General features: G+C 30.4%; 2 protein-coding genes and 2 long non-coding RNA genes across 4 annotated transcripts; all 4 read right to left on the bottom strand.

Moving 5' to 3' along the window:
* Nucleotides 1-703: 703 nt before the first annotated feature.
* On the bottom strand, nucleotides 704-2,821 carry LOC126655001 (peroxidase 1-like). Its single transcript, XM_050349007.1, has 4 exons — nucleotides 2,501-2,821; nucleotides 2,173-2,361; nucleotides 1,931-2,096; nucleotides 704-1,339 (listed from the first exon to the last, which is right to left on the bottom strand). The coding sequence occupies exons 1-4, from the start codon at nucleotides 2,753-2,755 to the stop codon at nucleotides 924-926; spliced, it is 1,026 nt and encodes a 341-aa protein (XP_050204964.1). The 5' UTR covers nucleotides 2,756-2,821; the 3' UTR covers nucleotides 704-923.
* Nucleotides 2,822-5,968: 3,147 nt separating this feature from the next.
* On the bottom strand, nucleotides 5,969-6,902 carry LOC126654561 (uncharacterized). Its single transcript, XR_007632643.2, has 3 exons — nucleotides 6,523-6,902; nucleotides 6,356-6,397; nucleotides 5,969-6,106 (listed from the first exon to the last, which is right to left on the bottom strand). It is a non-coding gene; the product is annotated as an uncharacterized LOC126654561 (long non-coding RNA).
* Nucleotides 6,903-13,787: 6,885 nt separating this feature from the next.
* Nucleotides 13,788-14,330, bottom strand: LOC126657204 (protein-L-isoaspartate O-methyltransferase 1-like). The gene is made up of 2 exons (XM_050351861.1): nucleotides 14,126-14,330; nucleotides 13,788-13,948 (listed from the first exon to the last, which is right to left on the bottom strand). Exons 1-2 carry the CDS (start codon nucleotides 14,328-14,330, stop codon nucleotides 13,788-13,790), a joined length of 366 nt encoding a protein of 121 aa, XP_050207818.1.
* Nucleotides 14,331-14,463: 133 nt separating this feature from the next.
* LOC126656077 (uncharacterized) lies at nucleotides 14,464-17,991 on the bottom strand. The gene is made up of 2 exons (XR_007633166.2): nucleotides 15,820-17,991; nucleotides 14,464-15,733 (listed from the first exon to the last, which is right to left on the bottom strand). It is a non-coding gene; the product is annotated as an uncharacterized LOC126656077 (long non-coding RNA).
* Between the last annotated feature and the right edge of the window lie 246 nt (nucleotides 17,992-18,237).

Below are 18,237 nucleotides of genomic sequence, written 5' to 3' on the forward strand. Positions count from 1 at the left end.
TTTATGATTTTGCAATTAAAGACTAAGGAGAATTCGGAATATGATTCACAATTTTGGTCCTTTATTTTACATTTTCTAATGATTTAGGCCTTTTTATTTTTAAATTTACAATAATTAGTCTTCTATTTTTTTCTTTGACCGTATATATTAACGGGTTTTCATTCATACAACACTATAACTGTTACCAAAATTTAAACTTAATTAAAGACCACATAGTTTGATTTGAAGCAAGAGAATGCAAGTGTAAATTATAGTTAATGCTAGAGTAGTGTGCTCTAATTTTTAATACATATTTACAATGAATATATCCTTGGAATCTTTACCTATCACGAAATTGCATTACAAATTCGTCATAAACATCAAACGACAATGATTGTAATCAGGGACGGTTCTTTTACTTTTCATTTTATTTTACATTAAAAAAATTAATAATTATACATTGTGGTTATATTTTTTATGGTACAATGTTTCAATTTTGTTCAAGTTGAATTTGTGCCCTACTTTAATTTTGGGTCTGACTTCGTCACTGATTGTAATTCGTTGCAAATTCCATCGTGTAATAATATTAACCCGTCGTAAATCCATTACAACTACGTTGAATTGCATTACTAATTTTTGTCACAAATTGATTGTTTTCTTTAGTTGCGATGATCATGAATTCCATAAAAAAAGTAAAAGCAAAACTTATAATTAAATTCTTAAATAAATCAAAATAATGTATAATAGATAACAAACCAATTACTAAGTAGTACAACATACATGCCTGTGTGACATGAGAAAAAAAGAAACCAAGAGATTACACAATTAATGGTAATGAAAGCGTCAAACAAGAATAAAAAAACATATGCAACTTTGTTGCACTCAGTAAAAATCAAGAATCAATCACAGTTGAAAATAAAGGAATAAAATCAAAGCATGGATCATCACCATTTGTTAACAAAAGCACAGGTCTTCCTGATTTCACCTTGCCTACCAGTAAGAACTCCAAGATAACCCAATTTCTCCATGGATTTAGAAAAATCCCTACCAAAAGTCGATCCACGGCTGAATGATTGAAATTTTACGTAACTTCGGGTCTCATAATCGTCAAGAAGAGCCGCGTCGGACTGGAAAAACCCTCGTTTATTAGCTACAACAGAATAATAAGCTGCATCAAATGATTTGACGCTTCCAGGGTCCAGTTCAGCAACTACGGCTGAGCTTCCTCCAAGTAAGCACTTCTTCTTCAACTGAGCTGCGTATATCGGATCCAACGACGGGTCTGTGTCGCCTCTGCCCGTGAAATTGTATAGCCTGCTTGAGATTATAGAGCAATGTCCAGTTCCAATGGTGTGCCCTCCTGTAAATCATTAACAATCTCACGTTTATACATATATATGTAAAGTGATCTTAGATACCTGACAATTTTAGTTTTCTTTGCTAAATATAACATGATCATTAAATTTTGCCAGTTTGTTCTGTCATCTTTTCGGCTTTTACCAAATTTATTAACGACTTAAACGTTGACGTATAGATTCATGCCATGTCAACTCCGAATGAGCCATGAGTATATTTGATAACCCTCGAAAAAATATGACCAAGGTCATAAAATTTAAAGCTCATAAATGTATAGATAAATTTATTTTGCTTTATATATACTCTGGAATTACATATTGTTTCGATTTTGTAAATTATAAGTTGTTTTTTACATGAGTAAACTTTAATTTTATTTCACCAAGGATTTTTAGTTACTAAAGTTGATATATTTCATGTTTTCCGTTTTGGGTGAAATAAATTTAAAGTTTAGTCTCAAACAATTAATAAATTAAAATTTGATAATCAAATTGAAAAAAATGAAAGTTTGAGTACTAATTAACGGAATCAATTACCTCATAAATCAATCATTAGTAATAATAAATAATAATAAAAAATCTTAGATTTTGGTTGTGACCTGATAAAACCGCAAGTTCTTTGGCATTAAAACCCTTGGCAGCAAAATTTTGTTTAAGTTGGGCAATGTTAGCGAAAGGAGATGGTAATTCTGCTGAAGCTTGTGAAGCAAGGGACGTTCTTCCATCTCTACGTCCAGTAGGAACATCCCAAAATGGTCCTCCAATCTGATTAATAATACATTTTGATTGATTAGGTACATTAATTACATAGCGCGATCATGCAAAATATATATAATTTTACCATTAAAACCGAATCTCGAGCTGCTAAGGCGAGAATATCAGCACAAGAAACGACTCCAGGACACTCCCTTTCGAGTGCAGATTTGACAGCATCAATCACATTAAAGCCTTTTAAGGTTAGGTTTGGAATTGCATCTCTCTCAGCTTTATTATTCGCTGTAGATTGTAAGAGCACCGAACCATCGCATCCCTGCAATCAAGTCGAGTCAAAACACTGCACTGGACTTCAACTCCATGAATTTTTACTTTAGCAGTTCGAATTCGAGCTCAATATAATAATTAAGAATCAAACTCGACTAGAAATTAATCAAAACTGAGTACCAACTTACCGTAACGAAACAATCATGAAAATACATTCTCAACAAACCAGCAGCAAGAGTAGGGTCCCTGGCGACATAGTTGTAAACTGTTTTATGGGCAATAAGCTCAGCTCTAGGGCATGTCCTCCTATAGTACCCCATATTTATAGTACTCTGTGGGTATGTCCTTCTATTCATGAACCCTATATCTATACCCCATGCATTAGTCACTTCTAGCACGAAAAGGAGACAAAAGAGGAACACGAAAAGCTTTCTCGTTGCCATTTCCGATCGTTTAGTTATTCGGAGAAGATCGGAGATTTGTTAATATTTGTAGGCAATGATGAGATTGTTTGAGAGGCTAATTCCTGCTTTTATAGTTAAATTCAGACCCCTTGACAATGTCTTTGACAAACTGTCTGTATTAATCTATCATTTTAGTAATCGTTATTGTTGGTATGATAAGGTCAAGAGCTTAAGATAATATGACTTTAAATTATTAATTTAAGATATAAAGGTTACAAATTAATTTTTATTGTGAATTAATTTTCTTTTAAGTTTAGTTCTCATTCAACATGACATCATTTTGTTCATTATAGAAAAACTCTCAATTTATGACAGCCAATAAATTTGTTATAGATCAGTCACGACTGCTTGAGACGGATTGCTGCTCATAGAAAAAGAAGTGTAACAAATTATATTATGAAAGAAAATAAAATGTCATATTGTTATAACGGATTTATAATATTAATCATTAAATAATGTATAAGTGAGTTAATAGTAATTAAGATAAGTAATTAATTAGCTTTGTCCAAAATAGATTTCATCCTCATTACTAGTAATTTTATCTAGCACTTCTAAATTTTAATATTGTTAAAAAATACCAATATTTTTGTTATAGCACTAGCTGAAAAAAATAATAATATAATTTTTTAACTAAATCAAGTGTATTATATCAACAATAAAATTTAAATATTATTAAAAAATAATTAGTAAACGATCCAATACTTTATACATTCATCTTGTAGCGAAGTCATGCACACACGGCCAAATTATTGTAATTATAATAACAATAATTTTACAGTTATATCAGTTTTGCTGCTAAAAGATATTTTATAATAATAATTTTAAAAATTATTACTGTTAGTTAAGTATAGATTAACAAAATCAACATTATTGTACTGGATAAGGTAAAAATAATAATATGAAAGATATTGTGTGACATCCCACATCTAAAGTGTGGGGATAATTTGAGTGACTTATAATGCTTAATGTTTGCTTTGACGGTGAGAAAGTCGCAAATTAAATTTAAAAAGTAGTGAATGTAAAATAGTTTGAGTGAGTTATAATATTTAATACTTGTTCTAGATTCAACTATTAGATTAACTTGGATAATTTATTTTTATTATATGTTTACGGCAATAATTTTAGCAATTTCAAGTAATCTCTGTAGGGACATTGAATAGAAATCAAAAGAGAAACAAAGATGAGTAGCACGAAGTCCGTAACGTAGTTTATGAAATAAAAAAAATGAAATTTAGTGTAATGTGATTGCACGTTGGCTACTACATGCGAAATATGGAAAGATGTACTCGTAGGATAGCTTCACCTTAATACTATTTTTGTTGTTCAAAATATAAATATAGGTTGACCTTACATGACCATTCCTACAAGTTGCTCAAAGATTATTAATTAATGTTAATTACTTCAATTAGAAAAACCAACTTGCTATAATAATCATTATTATTATTATTATTATTCACCAAACCAACCAACAAATTTGATTATTTTGAGTTCTTAAAAGGGCAAGTTGTCTATTAATCTTGAAATTTCTAGTGCAACCAAAGAGGATCGTGATTGGTGGCAAATAACTACTTTGAAAAATAACAAAATTAGATATTAGAGTTAATAGAGATGAATACTTCCTCTGTCCTATAAACATAGAAAAAATAGTACATTTTTATGTTCTATATAATAGAAAAGGTTGTCTCGTATAATGTTAGTAATAAATTTATCAAAATACTCTAATAATTTTATGGTAAAATATCTTAAAAAAAACTGTAGAAGTATGGGCCTCCTTTCCTTCTTTGGGCCTCAACTGCACTCAACTTCTCATCAATCATTGGCCACGTCCTTATTCCTCTGTGCATTAGATTCTACTAGTACGACACCCTCGCGATGCTTCGGGAAAAAAATTATTTAACTAAAGAATAACCAATAGAAAAACATAGACATAAAATAAAATGAATTTAATTATACATAAAAATACTCCAAACGGTAAATATTTTATTTCAGTCCTTGCATTCGCTTCGAAATTAAACATATTTAATTTAAAGTAGAACTTATATTAAATTTCAAAATACGATTAATTGTTCATTGTAATGTCATAACTTCCAAAACATAAAAAAGATCAAATCATTTTAAATATTTTTGGAAGGGCGCATAATTAATCATACATTAATTCTATAGCAGATTAAAAATTACATTTAATTCAAAACTAAAGTACTCGTATGAAGAAGTTTTGAGTATTCTATATACAAATCATAGTTTAACAATAAAAATATTTAAAATTAATCTCATTTATGAAACCAAACATGTCTAGCTGTTTCAGTTAAAAATGATCGGCTACAAACATATTTGTTGCATTTAGTTACTGTAAAAATACACAAATGAGTTCAGATTAATTGATGTTGCTGCTTTTTCGAAGAGTCTAGATGCTACATCTTCTTTATAGGTGATACCATAATTCAGTAACCCAATTAGCCCAGGGAAATTTGAAGACAATACAAAGCATGCAACATGGACCCTATTGGATTATTTCAAGGATTTATTTTTGTGTAGAATGGATATATAAGTACCTTTTCACCAAGAAACTATAATCTCATCTTAATGATGATGCTACACCATGGCTCAAAGTCTAATTACAATGCAATTCCTGCTATATCTTGACTTAAATTTATCTCTTTCTAAACCATTGTTCTGTTATATTCTCGAGCTACAGTACATAAACAAAGTAAGAAAGAAATAGGAACATAAAATTACAGAATACATTTTTCTGAAAATAAACATGTTAAGGCAATCTGTAATAGGAATTAAGTTTGAAATTATTTTCAAGAAACTTTCATGAGTTTCCACTACCTACATTGAAAAATAGCATAAGTATGCATTATGCATGGTGATTAAGCTTACCTATTTATGTGAACTATGACAGATACTTAATTGAGTGGTGCCTAGATCACCTTCATGTCCAAGGATTGCAGTATTAGTCAAAGCATCCATCTACATGATTCTCGCTATTAGACAGACCTATGTGTACTCACCATTTATTTCTCGAAATCTGAATGAAAAGGCCAAAAAAATCTTGCATAATAACTTTCGAAAGCTCATTTTACGATTCTTAGGTCACATTTCATTGATTTATTATTAATTATTATGCGAACTCTAGCAATGCAATATCGCAAAACAAATACATCAAGTGGAATAGCACGGACCAGCCAGAATGAAAATCATAATGGGAATAGCAGGAAAGGAAAGTAATATCAAATTCACATTGCTAAAGTGTCTATTTCTTATACTCCTGCATTTTATTTCACAAAGCTTCAGTTCCTTCTGCCCACAAATTAAAAACTGATAGTCCTATAAATGAAATGAAATACTGTAATTAGTAAGTATTAAACATAAATTGTCTATATTTCAAATTATGATATAATGATAACTGAAACATTTCAAATTCTAATATCATCAAACTGTAGCCTACACATTCAAAATCGATTATCAATCAATAAAATAAAAGTACACCTTCATATAAAAAATTAATACAGTTATTCGGAAACAAAAAATTAATAATTATAGAAACTAAAAATATTAGGGTTTACAGCGAAACACCTTAAGGGGGTCGATTGACATTTATGATCAGCTGGCAAGTCACTAAAAAAAAAAAAAAAATAGTAAGACAGATTTTTAAACTTGTAAAAATAATAACAATCAGGCAAAAGAAATCAATTGGAATTTTGCACTGAAATTGACCCAAGTAAGTAGTAAATAACTAAAACCTCTAAACATCGTCATATTCGAGCAAAATAGGGTTTAGACGTGAATATCAGGTGCACGAAACAGTGATATAAAGAAGAAGTAGCGAGAAAAAATAGAGGCGATGAGAGAGTCGGTGATAAACCATGGAAAACAAAGAAGATCAAGCCAAAGATTGAAAATAGGGGAGGAATTAAATCTTACAATAAAACAGACACATTAACAAAGTATGGAGGAGAAAGGAAAAGAAAACAGATAAGAACCAAGGATATAGACGGAATTTTTGAATTAGTCAAGGGTAATTCATAGAGATAATGGCATGATTGTAATAAAGCTTAAGAAAGTAAAATAAGTTGGAACCCAAAAACACTGTTCAATGTACAGTGTTTTTGGGTTCTACTTTATACTATATAATATTGATTTGCAGCAAGTCACACGCTTTCATTTTCTGTTATTCTTTTTGTTTTCTTGTACAGTCACCATAATATAATCTAGAAGATAGTTGTTGTATATATAGGTCTCTTCTTCTTCTTCTTCTTCTTCTTTGTAAAGATAATAAGAATATATATATAATTAAAGATTTTTCTCCATTTCTGTAATACCCCAAATATTTTAAAATAATTAAGTCGTGTCACGTGTCGTGAATTCCGATAAATTAAATTAAGAAGAATTTAATTTAATTATATTGAAAATTTAAAATAATTTTTATTAAGTCAATTAGCGGGATTTTAAGGAAATAACATAGAAAATTAATATAAAATAAATTATAAACCCCGAGCTAATAATTATTTCGCCAAAGTCCGCAAAATAATTTATAGTATTTATGATTAAAGTTTCGAGTCAATCGGAGATCGTTTAAAATTTGGACGCGGATAAATTTTTAGATTAAATTGCAACTTTTGAAAGTTTTAAGAACCAAAATGCAAGTTAGCAATTATATATATAAGAACATGATTATGAAATGAAGATTCCAGGATTATGTTGTTTTACCTTCTTCGGTACTTTAACATTTGTGTTCTTTTCATATAACTATGTTATTATTTAAAACAACACAATTGAAAAAGCAATCGTTTTCAAAACATACATATATAATACATTTTAAAACGTACATTTCAAATATATAAATATTCATATAACTTTTCGTATTAAAATACGTAGTTTTATGAATATTAGCGAGTAATTTAAAGCTAGTGTACTCACCACTTGCTATCCAAGGACTTCAATTAAGCACTTCGATATCTCGATTTGTTTGCCTCAAACCTTATCGATAGTCGCTTCGTCGAGTCTTAGCTTGGAGACACCTCATGACCGAAGCCTCAAGTCCTTAAAATCAAATAGCTTTGTCAAAAACGATTTTTTCAATCTGTGTTGAAAAAAAGGTTAATTTATGATTTTAGCAATTATTTATGTCTACACTACTAATTAATATTTTAATTTTTATTGTTTAAAATAAATTTTCTACGAAGTTTGAATTTTTTTATTATAATATAATTTTTTGTAAGATTATGGATTATACAAATATTAAAAGTTAATTTATGTATTTTAAATGATTTTTGTAAGTTATATAATTTGAAAAGTTATTTTTGTTACTAATGGTTATAAATTATACAATTAAATCATTTTAAAATGTAAATTTAAATCAATTAAGTTTGAAATAAATATATATTTTTATAAGATTTTGATCATAAAATTTGAAGAGTTTTAGTATGATATTAATATTCAGAAGTTATGAATTTTCACATTAAATAAATGACCAATAACTATTATATATGTGTGTGTGTCTTACTCTTTGCTCACATAAAGGAACATGTCATTGATAAGTATTTCTTTCGAAAAAGATATTTTTATTGGCTAGCTACTACCATGGTATGTATTTCCGGTAATATTCTAATATTCAAATTTTGCATAAGCATCTTTTATTATATAAAGATGCCGTTAACATCTATAAAATATGGATATAAATTTTTTTCATAGAGTTTGATATTTTATGATGTTAAAAAAGTTATCTCATAATTTTTATATTTTTAGTGCATTTTGATGTTTCTTTTGAATTTGTCCATTTTAAAGGAATTGAACGCACCCAGAGATCATATAAATTGCGGCCAATATTTGTTTGCTAGATCTTTCAAATTTTTTTTATGAAAGTATGTCCACTTATAAATGTGTGAATATAACTTGATCGTTAATTACTTCTTTACTAAGATTGATTATTTAGGAATAACTAAACTTCATTTGAATGTAAATTTTAGATGCTTTTATAAGTAGAAAATCAATAGCTACAATTTATTTTAAAATATTATAAAGCTAGATATGTGACAAGAATTTATCTTAATTATACATATTTAAGCAGAACATATTATGTTTCTATTTGTAGTACGATGTAAATTTGTAATATAGATTACTAAAAGTGTGTAATCGGTAATTTAGTTCGATTTAGTAGTATATATGTCAAAACCAATCACTTTTATAATAAAATACAAACATAATCAAATTAAAGAAATAAAGTTTGAGTTTTGTATTTTATTGAAATACAAGAAATTTTTTTCTTTTTCAAAATTTTAAAGATAAAATATAAATATTAAATATAATAATTATCATGTGTTATACATTTAGCGCGGTTTTTATTTGTTTCATGGGTTTTTTAAAAAATTTAAAAATAAACCGAACTAAATTTTTAAAATGTGTAATATGTAAACCAACCCAACCATTATTGCTTTCGTTCGGTTTGACTTCTATATTATTTATATCTATATATACTATAATTTTAAACTCCAAATTAAGATTAAACATATTTTGACTGCTCATCCATTCCTTCACGCCCTCATGCTATTTGAAATTATAATATTGCAACTTTTATATTAACATTTGTTGGTTCCATAATAGCTAAGTTCAAATGTGAGTTTATAAATATATCATTAATAACCCGCTTATCTCGGTATCTTCCATTTAGTGAATATTTAAAACCACATTCAACAACAAAATAAGCCACATTATGAGGTACATAGAAATAAAATTCTGAAATGAAATATCAACCATTTCCATTTTTATATTCATTTTCTATTTACACTTACAAATTAGAATTTAAGTTCCTCTAAATATGAGAACAATTGATATTTATTACCATCATCTTACTGAACATCTACTTATTCGGATATAATTGAAATTTTTTGGATCTTATATATATTATACCAATATCGATATTAAATATGCATAATTATAATTAAAATTATAGAAATTAAATAAATTATAGCATGAATTGCATGCATAGTATATGCACAAGTTAATTATAACGCAAGTAAACATTTCGACATATGAAGTCATTAAATTATAAACATAATAAAATCCTGTTTCTCAAACTATTGTATACACACACATCTACTAATTGTTAACCAATTAACTTCAGAAGGCAATCCATATATATTCATAATAAAAATTCAAATTTAAGACATTTTAAATAATATTATATATTTTAAAGTTAAAAATTTGAAAAAATAACTTACACTCGCGCAAAGCGCGGGCATCGACCTAGTTACAATAAAACACTGGGTAAAATTACAACTCTTCGTAAAGGGTTGGATAAAATTACAATGGTTGTGTATCAGCAAATTTGGATCAAACTCCTAATAATTGCGACTCCTCTTTCATGCTTCATACTTCAACAAGCTCTTTTAGCACATTCTTTATTCCACTTACAACAAGGAGTTTAGATTTATTGTTCCATCCCCTTTGAAGAGTCATTTGGCTCAATCTCAAGCCTAACACCTGCATGACATGTGAATCACATTAATTTGACTCTTAATATAGATGATTAAGGCTGGCCGTTCAGTTTTAGTAGTTTCACAAATAAGATAAAGGCCAATATAAGATAGAATAAACCATACCTTGCCCATAAATTCCAAAAGTTCATTGTTAGCTTCCCCATGAGCAGCAGGTGCAGCCACAGTTACCCGAATATCATCAGCATTTACTCCTGGTAAGCCAGTAAGGTAAACAAACTTGATCCAGCACTCCTCTACTTTAATGAATTATTCCCTTTATGCAATCATAGAACATAAAACTGTATGGTTCATTATGTAAATGCAAGCTGCATCTTTGTATCTGCATACACGTATCATGTATGTAAATAATGAAAGGCATAATTTGCAATTTGTGTTTGACAGAGTGATAGGGATTATACCTGGGAACACATGTGTTGCTTGTACTAGATGTCTTGAAGAATTCTTGCTGCTAGTATGACACTGTCTTTACTATAAATTGATTTCTGGGTAGACTTTATAAACCTTGTAGCTAAGTTAAATGGCTTAGCATATCCTGGTAAATCAAATAACTTTTGGTCTAATGTAACTTGATTTCTTAAACATGGATAATATTGGTATCACCCTCTTATGATGTATTGTTCAATGTCCATTACATTCATGTATGCTTGTGATGTAAAATTTTGGATGCTTAGGATTATAATGTTATTCAAAATAATTCTGATGTGGTGCTTTATATTGGTTTCATTCAAGTGGAGTTATAATTTTCCTCTTCTTGGTGATGCCTTCTTAGACATAGATTGTCAAGCCAATGTATCTTCATAGACGCTTTTGCACCTGATCCTCGCTTTCATACTCATGTATCCACAAGTTTTTCCAGAAAGCAAGGAGAGTCGACTGGTGATTTCTGTTCCTTGTCTGATAAAATATCTCATGTCAGATTTCCCTTTGCAGTTTATAATACTTTGCTTACATATTATAAATGACATCTTAGATACTCGAGTACTCTATCCGCCCCATTTTAGAAAGGACACATACCTTTTCTTTTGAAGGCCTAACTATCTTTTAATACCTTTATGTCTTTTATTAGTTACGATCAAGTCTTTTAATTTTTACAACTATGTTCAATTTGAATTTTTTTTTTTGCAATTATGAACAAAACTTTGAATTTTATTCTTTAAAACCAAATGTTTGCATTTTTTATCAATTGCGACCAAACTTTCATAGTAATTATTTTTTTTCTTTTCTGAAGTTGTTCATAAAAAAATTATTTTTAAAAGTTAGATAATATTTTTAAAATTTGGTCGTAATTAATAAAGGACGCAAAAATTTTGATTTAAATAATGAAACTCAAAGTTCTGGACATCATTGCAAAAAACTCTTTCAAATTGGACATAATTGTAAAAATTAAAAGGTTAGGTCGTAATTGATAAAAGATACAAATGTTTAGATTAAAATAAATAGTTTGGCTTTTTTGAATGTCCCATTTTAAATGTCTCATTTTTATTTTTGGAGAAGTTATTTTTTTTGCCCCTTATTATGTTCTTTAAATTAAACACTGATACTTTCGACACAATTTACAAGATATTAATAAGGATAAATAAGAACAAATGAATGTAAAATTGTATTTTCTTAAAATGTATGGAAAAAAATTGACCCTTTCAAAATGAAATAAAGGGAGTAACTTTTTTAGTTGGTTAAATCTGTAATAGTTTCCCCATTAGTGTAAAGCTCTCTGATTTTATTTGATGAAACAGCTGAACTGTTTCATGCATAGAGCGCTACAAGGACCAATTATGCCAAATGATGCATTCAAGTATAGGAACTGGTGCCCTTTCATATGCTGAGGATGATGTTGTGCATGATATAGAACCTTCAACACGACCAGAATTGAAATTTAGAGATGATAAAATGCACAGTTTTCAAATTAATAACAACATAGATTTGATTGTGGATTCCAACGGTTCACCGTCTAACTATGTTTCTTATCGCATCTCTGAAATTGAAATAGTTCATCATGATGATCGTGAACCTATTATACGATCAAATAGTCAGTATCATAATAAAGAATTAGTGAATAGACTGAGAATTTCAGATGCTCCAGAAACACCCATGTCAAAGGTAACATCTCAAGAAGGGACTACCGGAGAAGACAAGAGTAATTGAACGACTTTGGACTTTGTATCGGATATGTAAATTGACTACGCATCTATTCACATTGTAGAAAAGTATACAATTTCCTTTCCTATCTATATTTTAAGCTACCAACATCTCTTGTTTTCAGCTGTTGTGGTATGAACAGATAGTCATTTCAAATTCTACGAGGATAAGAAGAATATAGCTAGGATGTCTGATATCCTTGTTGTCTATGCATGGATTGATCCTGCCACTGGTAACTGTTAAGGTTGTGGCTTTGGATTGTTGTGTTTTATTACTAAACTATTTATGGCTATGTAATCATTTTTAGAAAAAACTTATATAGATGTTAAGTTTTCATCATTAATCTAGTTTATATAATGCTCAAAAAACAATTTTAGTGTCATTTTTCAGAACAGTTTTCTTAGTAAATTAATTTCTCCTCTTCCCCTATAAGCTGATTTGAAATATAACACTAGAACTAATCTACCCTAGCATCTTAACCCTATGAATTTTTTTTCCTACAACAGCAAATAGAACTTTATCACTTTACATTTCACGTTTTTCAATAAATCTAACAAAATGATCAACAATTGAAAGAAAAAAATGCACTTCCGAATTCCAATTTTTGTTCTTTCTGAATGTTAAAAAAATAAATATAAAAACTTGTCAAGAAGCAAAAATAAAAGAGAAGGTTGTCAAGAAGAGAGTTTTCCGCAAACAGAAATTGAAAATCTTTAATACTACGAAATAGAGTTAAAAAACAATGGTAAATTTGAACGATGAAGAAAAGAATAATTATACAATGCAACGGTTATGACACGTCATTCGTTCAAACTAATGAGGCGATAGTCATGTGTAAATATTTAATTATAAAAAATTAAACAGTATATAAAATTTTCTATTGCAATTGTTTATTGACTTGTTGTAAAGATAACATAGCACATTCATTGTGTGGGATAAACACTCTGAAGAGAATGGTCAGCTCCTTGAGTTTGTCTCTTTGGTTCGTGTTCTTTCGCCTTTATTACACTTGTCTCTCTAACCTTTATTTTATTTTTCTATCAGTGTTATATAGTTTTAAAATGGTTTTATGAATGAAACAATAATAACATGAAATATCAAAGGAAAATCAAGTCAGCTCAAACTAAAACTCGGGTATTTGCAGAAGATTGCAGTTGAAGACCAACACTGGAAACATTTTGATGAAAATAAAAATATCATTATAGCATCATTTACAACTCTACACTTGCAAATATGAATAAGCATAAGAGAGCAACCATTTTTTTATCATCATGAACTGCTAGGCAAAAACACAACAGGAATCAATTATCCCAAAGCTGGGCATCACGGATTGTTAGAGGAACATATCGAACAGAAGTTTCAGAAGCATACCCTCAACATGCACGGAGAGAACATTCCTGTAAAAATGGAGCAACTGCACTTTTCTTGATACTCTTGATAGACGAAGTAACCGATTCTGGAATATGCTCCACACCAACAGCACGACCTTGTGGTCCAACCATAATGGCCAAGCATGCTGCCAAATACCCCGTACCTAGATGCAAAAAGAAAACACAGCAAAACTCTGAGTCACTTCATCCAGCAACGAAATGGTTATCAATAACATGAAGAACCCACAGTATATCAGCATGGACACAACAAAGCTATGGTCCAGTCATAAAGTCAATCTGGAGAGTAATAGAATCTGAGCTAACATCTAATGCATGCATGCCAGGTTTTAGATGCTCCTCCAACAGCTGAAGGCATGTTGCATGCATATGAGGTGCAGAAATAGTAGCATTGTATCCTATTGGCATGGGGCTGTCAACGTAAGCTTGAGCACGTTTTGGTACACATAAAGCCCTACCCATAGTTTCCATTACTTCAACCACCTTCTTGAAGCTGATCACCCCGTAATGTTGCAAATGCTCTTCCATTGCTTTGTTCTTATTAATACTACTCCTAGTCCAGAATTGCTGTAAATTTGTCAAAAGATCATATTTCCAAAGTAACACGATATGATGTAAGAAGATCCAGCTAAAGAAAAAGGAAATGCATAAAAAAAATAAACACGACACACTTATCCTACTCATTGCATGATTCTCAAGACAATTAAAAGGACGGTGCATGGTAGACTACCATCTAACACCGCAACATCAAATTGAAGTTCTTAAGTCAAAACAAACAGACCCCATGGTGGAATCTAACCCCAGGAATGCATAACCTAACCACTAATTTTTACAAGGCCAAAAATTAAAACACAAACACAGTGTATTTTCTATCAGAAAAGTTGAAACTAAAGTGTCAAGGCAAGATATTTTCCATGCAACTATGCAAGACCTCTGTCCCATGGACAGGTATTTGTAGAGTTTGGAGGTCTAGAGCTGAGTTGAGCATCATTTGCAAAGCCATCAATCCTGCTAAAAAAGGCCAGTAGAAGTAGAACATAGCATGTCCAAAAAACTTGGCATTTATTTCCCTGAAATTATACACATAAAGAAACCCAAAGTCGACTAAATTTGCAGTGAATTGAAGTCAACATACACTTTGTTCATGCACTACGATAAATAGAAATCATCTTTTTACTCTAAACCTCACGGTCTTCAATTCAGCAATTGAATTTGCATAGCAAAACTTATCATTTCAGCATTTCCACTTAATTTAATTTTTCTTCCAACGATCAGCAATTGAAATTAAGACTGTAGCATCAAAATCATTACATGAAATCAAATTCTAAAAACTAAAAACAAAATTACCTCCATCCAGAAGATGATTTAACCGTGAGGAGACAATTGAACTTGGGGAAGGGAGACAAAATAGAGAACTGATAAAGCAAATTCTTAGTGTTACTAGTCTTACGGAGGAGAGCTAATTAAAAAACTGTGGTGATGATGGTGATATGAATAGAAGGAGTAGTTAAAGAAGATAAGAGTTGATATCCTATCTTCATTTTCAACTCGCAACTCAGAGCAGCATAAAGTACGGTCTCACTGTAGGATGGGGTAAAGATAATTAGGTATGATTTTAGAAATGGTTTTGCTAGAGGCATATTCATAAACACTGAATTTGCAAAACACTGCAATCTTATTCTAGCTTCAAGATTCTTCGGAATATTGGATACAGTGTCCTTTACAATAAGAAGAGATGCAACCGTTTCACCTGCTCTTTCTGCGCCAACAAATTGAGATGCCTATTTATATACAAAAGCCACAAGAAGCTGAGACAAAAAAGCAAGACCTAAAAAATATTGCAATTTGTGGATCTCTTGGCCATTCTATTGTAGAAAACGTCTCCTATCATTTCTCGTCCTGGCTAAATATTCCATGTATCAAGCTGCCCTCTGGATAATGAAAATTTAAAAATAACTCAGAATACTGGCAGGCTATAGCATATACAAGGAGCAATTTTCAAGCGGTACACCAATACCTTAGATCAGATGACAGAAGATCACGAGTTACAACTTCATAGAGCTGATATAATCATATAAAGCATTTGCGGCACCTTTAGCTAGTTCAGGCTGGTCACGTATCTGATTAAACAAATCACAGAAAAGAAAGATGAGAGTTCAGATATTTGTGAACAGGTCAAAAGCTTGGCAGGGCTCAGCCTGTTACTAAAAGCTCCGAGTCATATCTAAACCTGATTGAGGACATTAAAAGAACTTAGAAAAGATAGGCAAAGGTACAAATGACTAGGGACTTTAAGAAAACATTAGTGCAATTTGCTACTGCCTACTGATATTTTAAAATGAAATCCTTAACATTAAATGTAAAATTTGCAGTCAAAAAGAATCAATGCATCAAACGGGTGAATTAACTTAAAAATTTATGAATCCCGAGACCAGACAAAAAATCGTCAAGATTGCAAGACCATTTCCAGTCCTTTACCCAATATTTGATCTGTTGCAGTAACGGTAGCTGATCCTATCTTGAAGGTTCCACACATAACCAACAATTCATATACACATAATTCAGAATAATATACAGTATTTGCTGTGAATAATGGGCCATATAACATAGTGAAAGTCTTAGAAATCAAAAGAAAGTAGGCAAAGTTGGCAGGTGAAGCTCATACTTTGCAAGTTTTCCAACAATCTTAACTAAAGTTTTCAAAACTGAATCAAAAGTAAGCAATCAACTATTTGTTCAATCCTATGTCACGAGCTATATCATAATAATTAGTTTATAAAACATATTATGATGATATAATTCTAAAAAGTAATAACTACAAACATAAACAAGCCGATGAAACCAATGAATAGGAAAAGACTGGTAATAAATTGGCTATCTGCACCAGCAAAATACACTATACTTGTACGAAAGGTATATATGTCAACTTCACCAGTTGTAAAGTGAGCACACAAATATCATTTGAGATAAATTATACATAAAGATATTACTCTTCTTCATCTGATAGATTTAATCATAGCCATTGGTTATCACTTGTGTAAAGAAACACTCTGTTAAGCATGAAGCCATGTACAACAGGAACAGGAAGCATGCCCTTGGATCAGTAGGTCAATTTTCATGTAATATTTACTTTTCTATAATGAGCCACTTGAGTTTACTCTATTCAGAGTTCTCCAGCAAAATGGGCAAGATTCAGATCTTGTGTTCCTGCAACATCTGAATAAAGGTTTAAATAACTCGAAACTAGAAGAGCTACATGAACAATCCATCCATTGGAGCAACAACAGACATAAAGGTGCCAAGTGATTGTAAGCCAGTTTCATTTGAAGACATGATCTGCCCCTACTTCTTGGTATAGAAGCTGCCCTACATATCCAATTCAAATTAATTCAACCAAAAGCACATGAATGCAAAAAATCGTTCAGGACACTCATATTAATAGTCCAATTCAACAATTCAGTACAGCTCCTAAGAATATTACCAAGTTAAAATAGTAGCTTAAGTAATGACTAGATATAAAGAGTAAAATTGTGAATACGGCATATACATTCCATAATTGCCAAAACAACCAGTAATAAAATTCTTTAAATGAGACTTAGAGCTAAAATCCTGATAAAAGAAAAATCCATCAAAGCCTCGCATCCAGAAAATCAAAATTCGTCAAGTGTTCATGTGTTCCTGGTTATGGTCCTTATGGATATGACACTGGAAGCACTAGATCTGCCTCAGCTCCATACTGTGACCTCAAAGACAATCCGAGTAATGGTGTAAACTTTGCTGTTGCTGGTTCAACAACTATAAACCATGCATTTTTCAAAAAGAACAACCTTACATTTGATGTTACTTCTCAGTCTATTCAAGCTCATACTATTTGGTTTAATCAATAATAATTTTATATTGAGGCTAACTTTACATATTTATTAGGCATACATAGAACTTAGTCTTTAAATTATTTATCTAATATAGAAGATGGCTTATAATTTGAAACACCAAAAATAAAAGATGGTCTATCACTTTAGAACAGAGGGAGTATTACATAAATAGCGCATAAATATTTGAATAATGATCAATAATACATATATTAATTTCCAAAAAATTATAATTCAAAAACAATATAAATAAGATTTCAATCTAAGTAAAAGATAAACAATACTAATTAATTAAACCTATTTTTTTGCAATAAATGTATCATTACTCTACTTATTAAAGGTAGCCATTCCATAGTTCTTGCCGTTGCAACAACACCGGCCAATTTCAGAATAAGCATGACGATCACAACAACCGCCGACTGCCACCAAAATCCTACAAAGTTGAAATTGTCTTTGCCTTTCACCGGTTCAACTGAACTCTGGACTTTCATATCGCCACAGATAACGAGAGTATGGATATTGATTGAGGGACCTAGGTTGCTAACAAATTTAAAAGTTAATTACTA

Source organism: Mercurialis annua, linkage group LG7 (assembly GCF_937616625.2).
Source record: "Mercurialis annua linkage group LG7, ddMerAnnu1.2, whole genome shotgun sequence".
Lineage (NCBI taxonomy): Eukaryota > Viridiplantae > Streptophyta > Magnoliopsida > Malpighiales > Euphorbiaceae > Mercurialis > Mercurialis annua.

What these genes read in the sequence shown, in the direction of transcription:
- LOC126655001 (XM_050349007.1), bottom strand. Translation starts at nt 2,755, where the DNA reads ATGGCAACGAGAAAGCTTTTCGTGTTCCTCTTTTGTCTCCTTTTCGTG. An exon ending in CTCGAGATTCGGTTTTAATG is followed by an intron (nt 2,097 to 2,172) that starts GTAAAATTATAT and finishes ATTATTAATCAG; the next exon opens with ATTGGAGGACCATTTTGGGA. An exon ending in AGAACTTGCGGTTTTATCAG is followed by an intron (nt 1,340 to 1,930) that starts GTCACAACCAAA and finishes AATGATTTACAG; the next exon opens with GAGGGCACACCATTGGAACT.
- LOC126657204 (XM_050351861.1), bottom strand. Translation starts at nt 14,330, where the DNA reads ATGGAAGAGCATTTGCAACATTACGGGGTGATCAGCTTCAAGAAGGTG. An exon ending in GGAGGAGCATCTAAAACCTG is followed by an intron (nt 13,949 to 14,125) that starts GCATGCATGCAT and finishes TTTTGCATCTAG; the next exon opens with GTACGGGGTATTTGGCAGCA.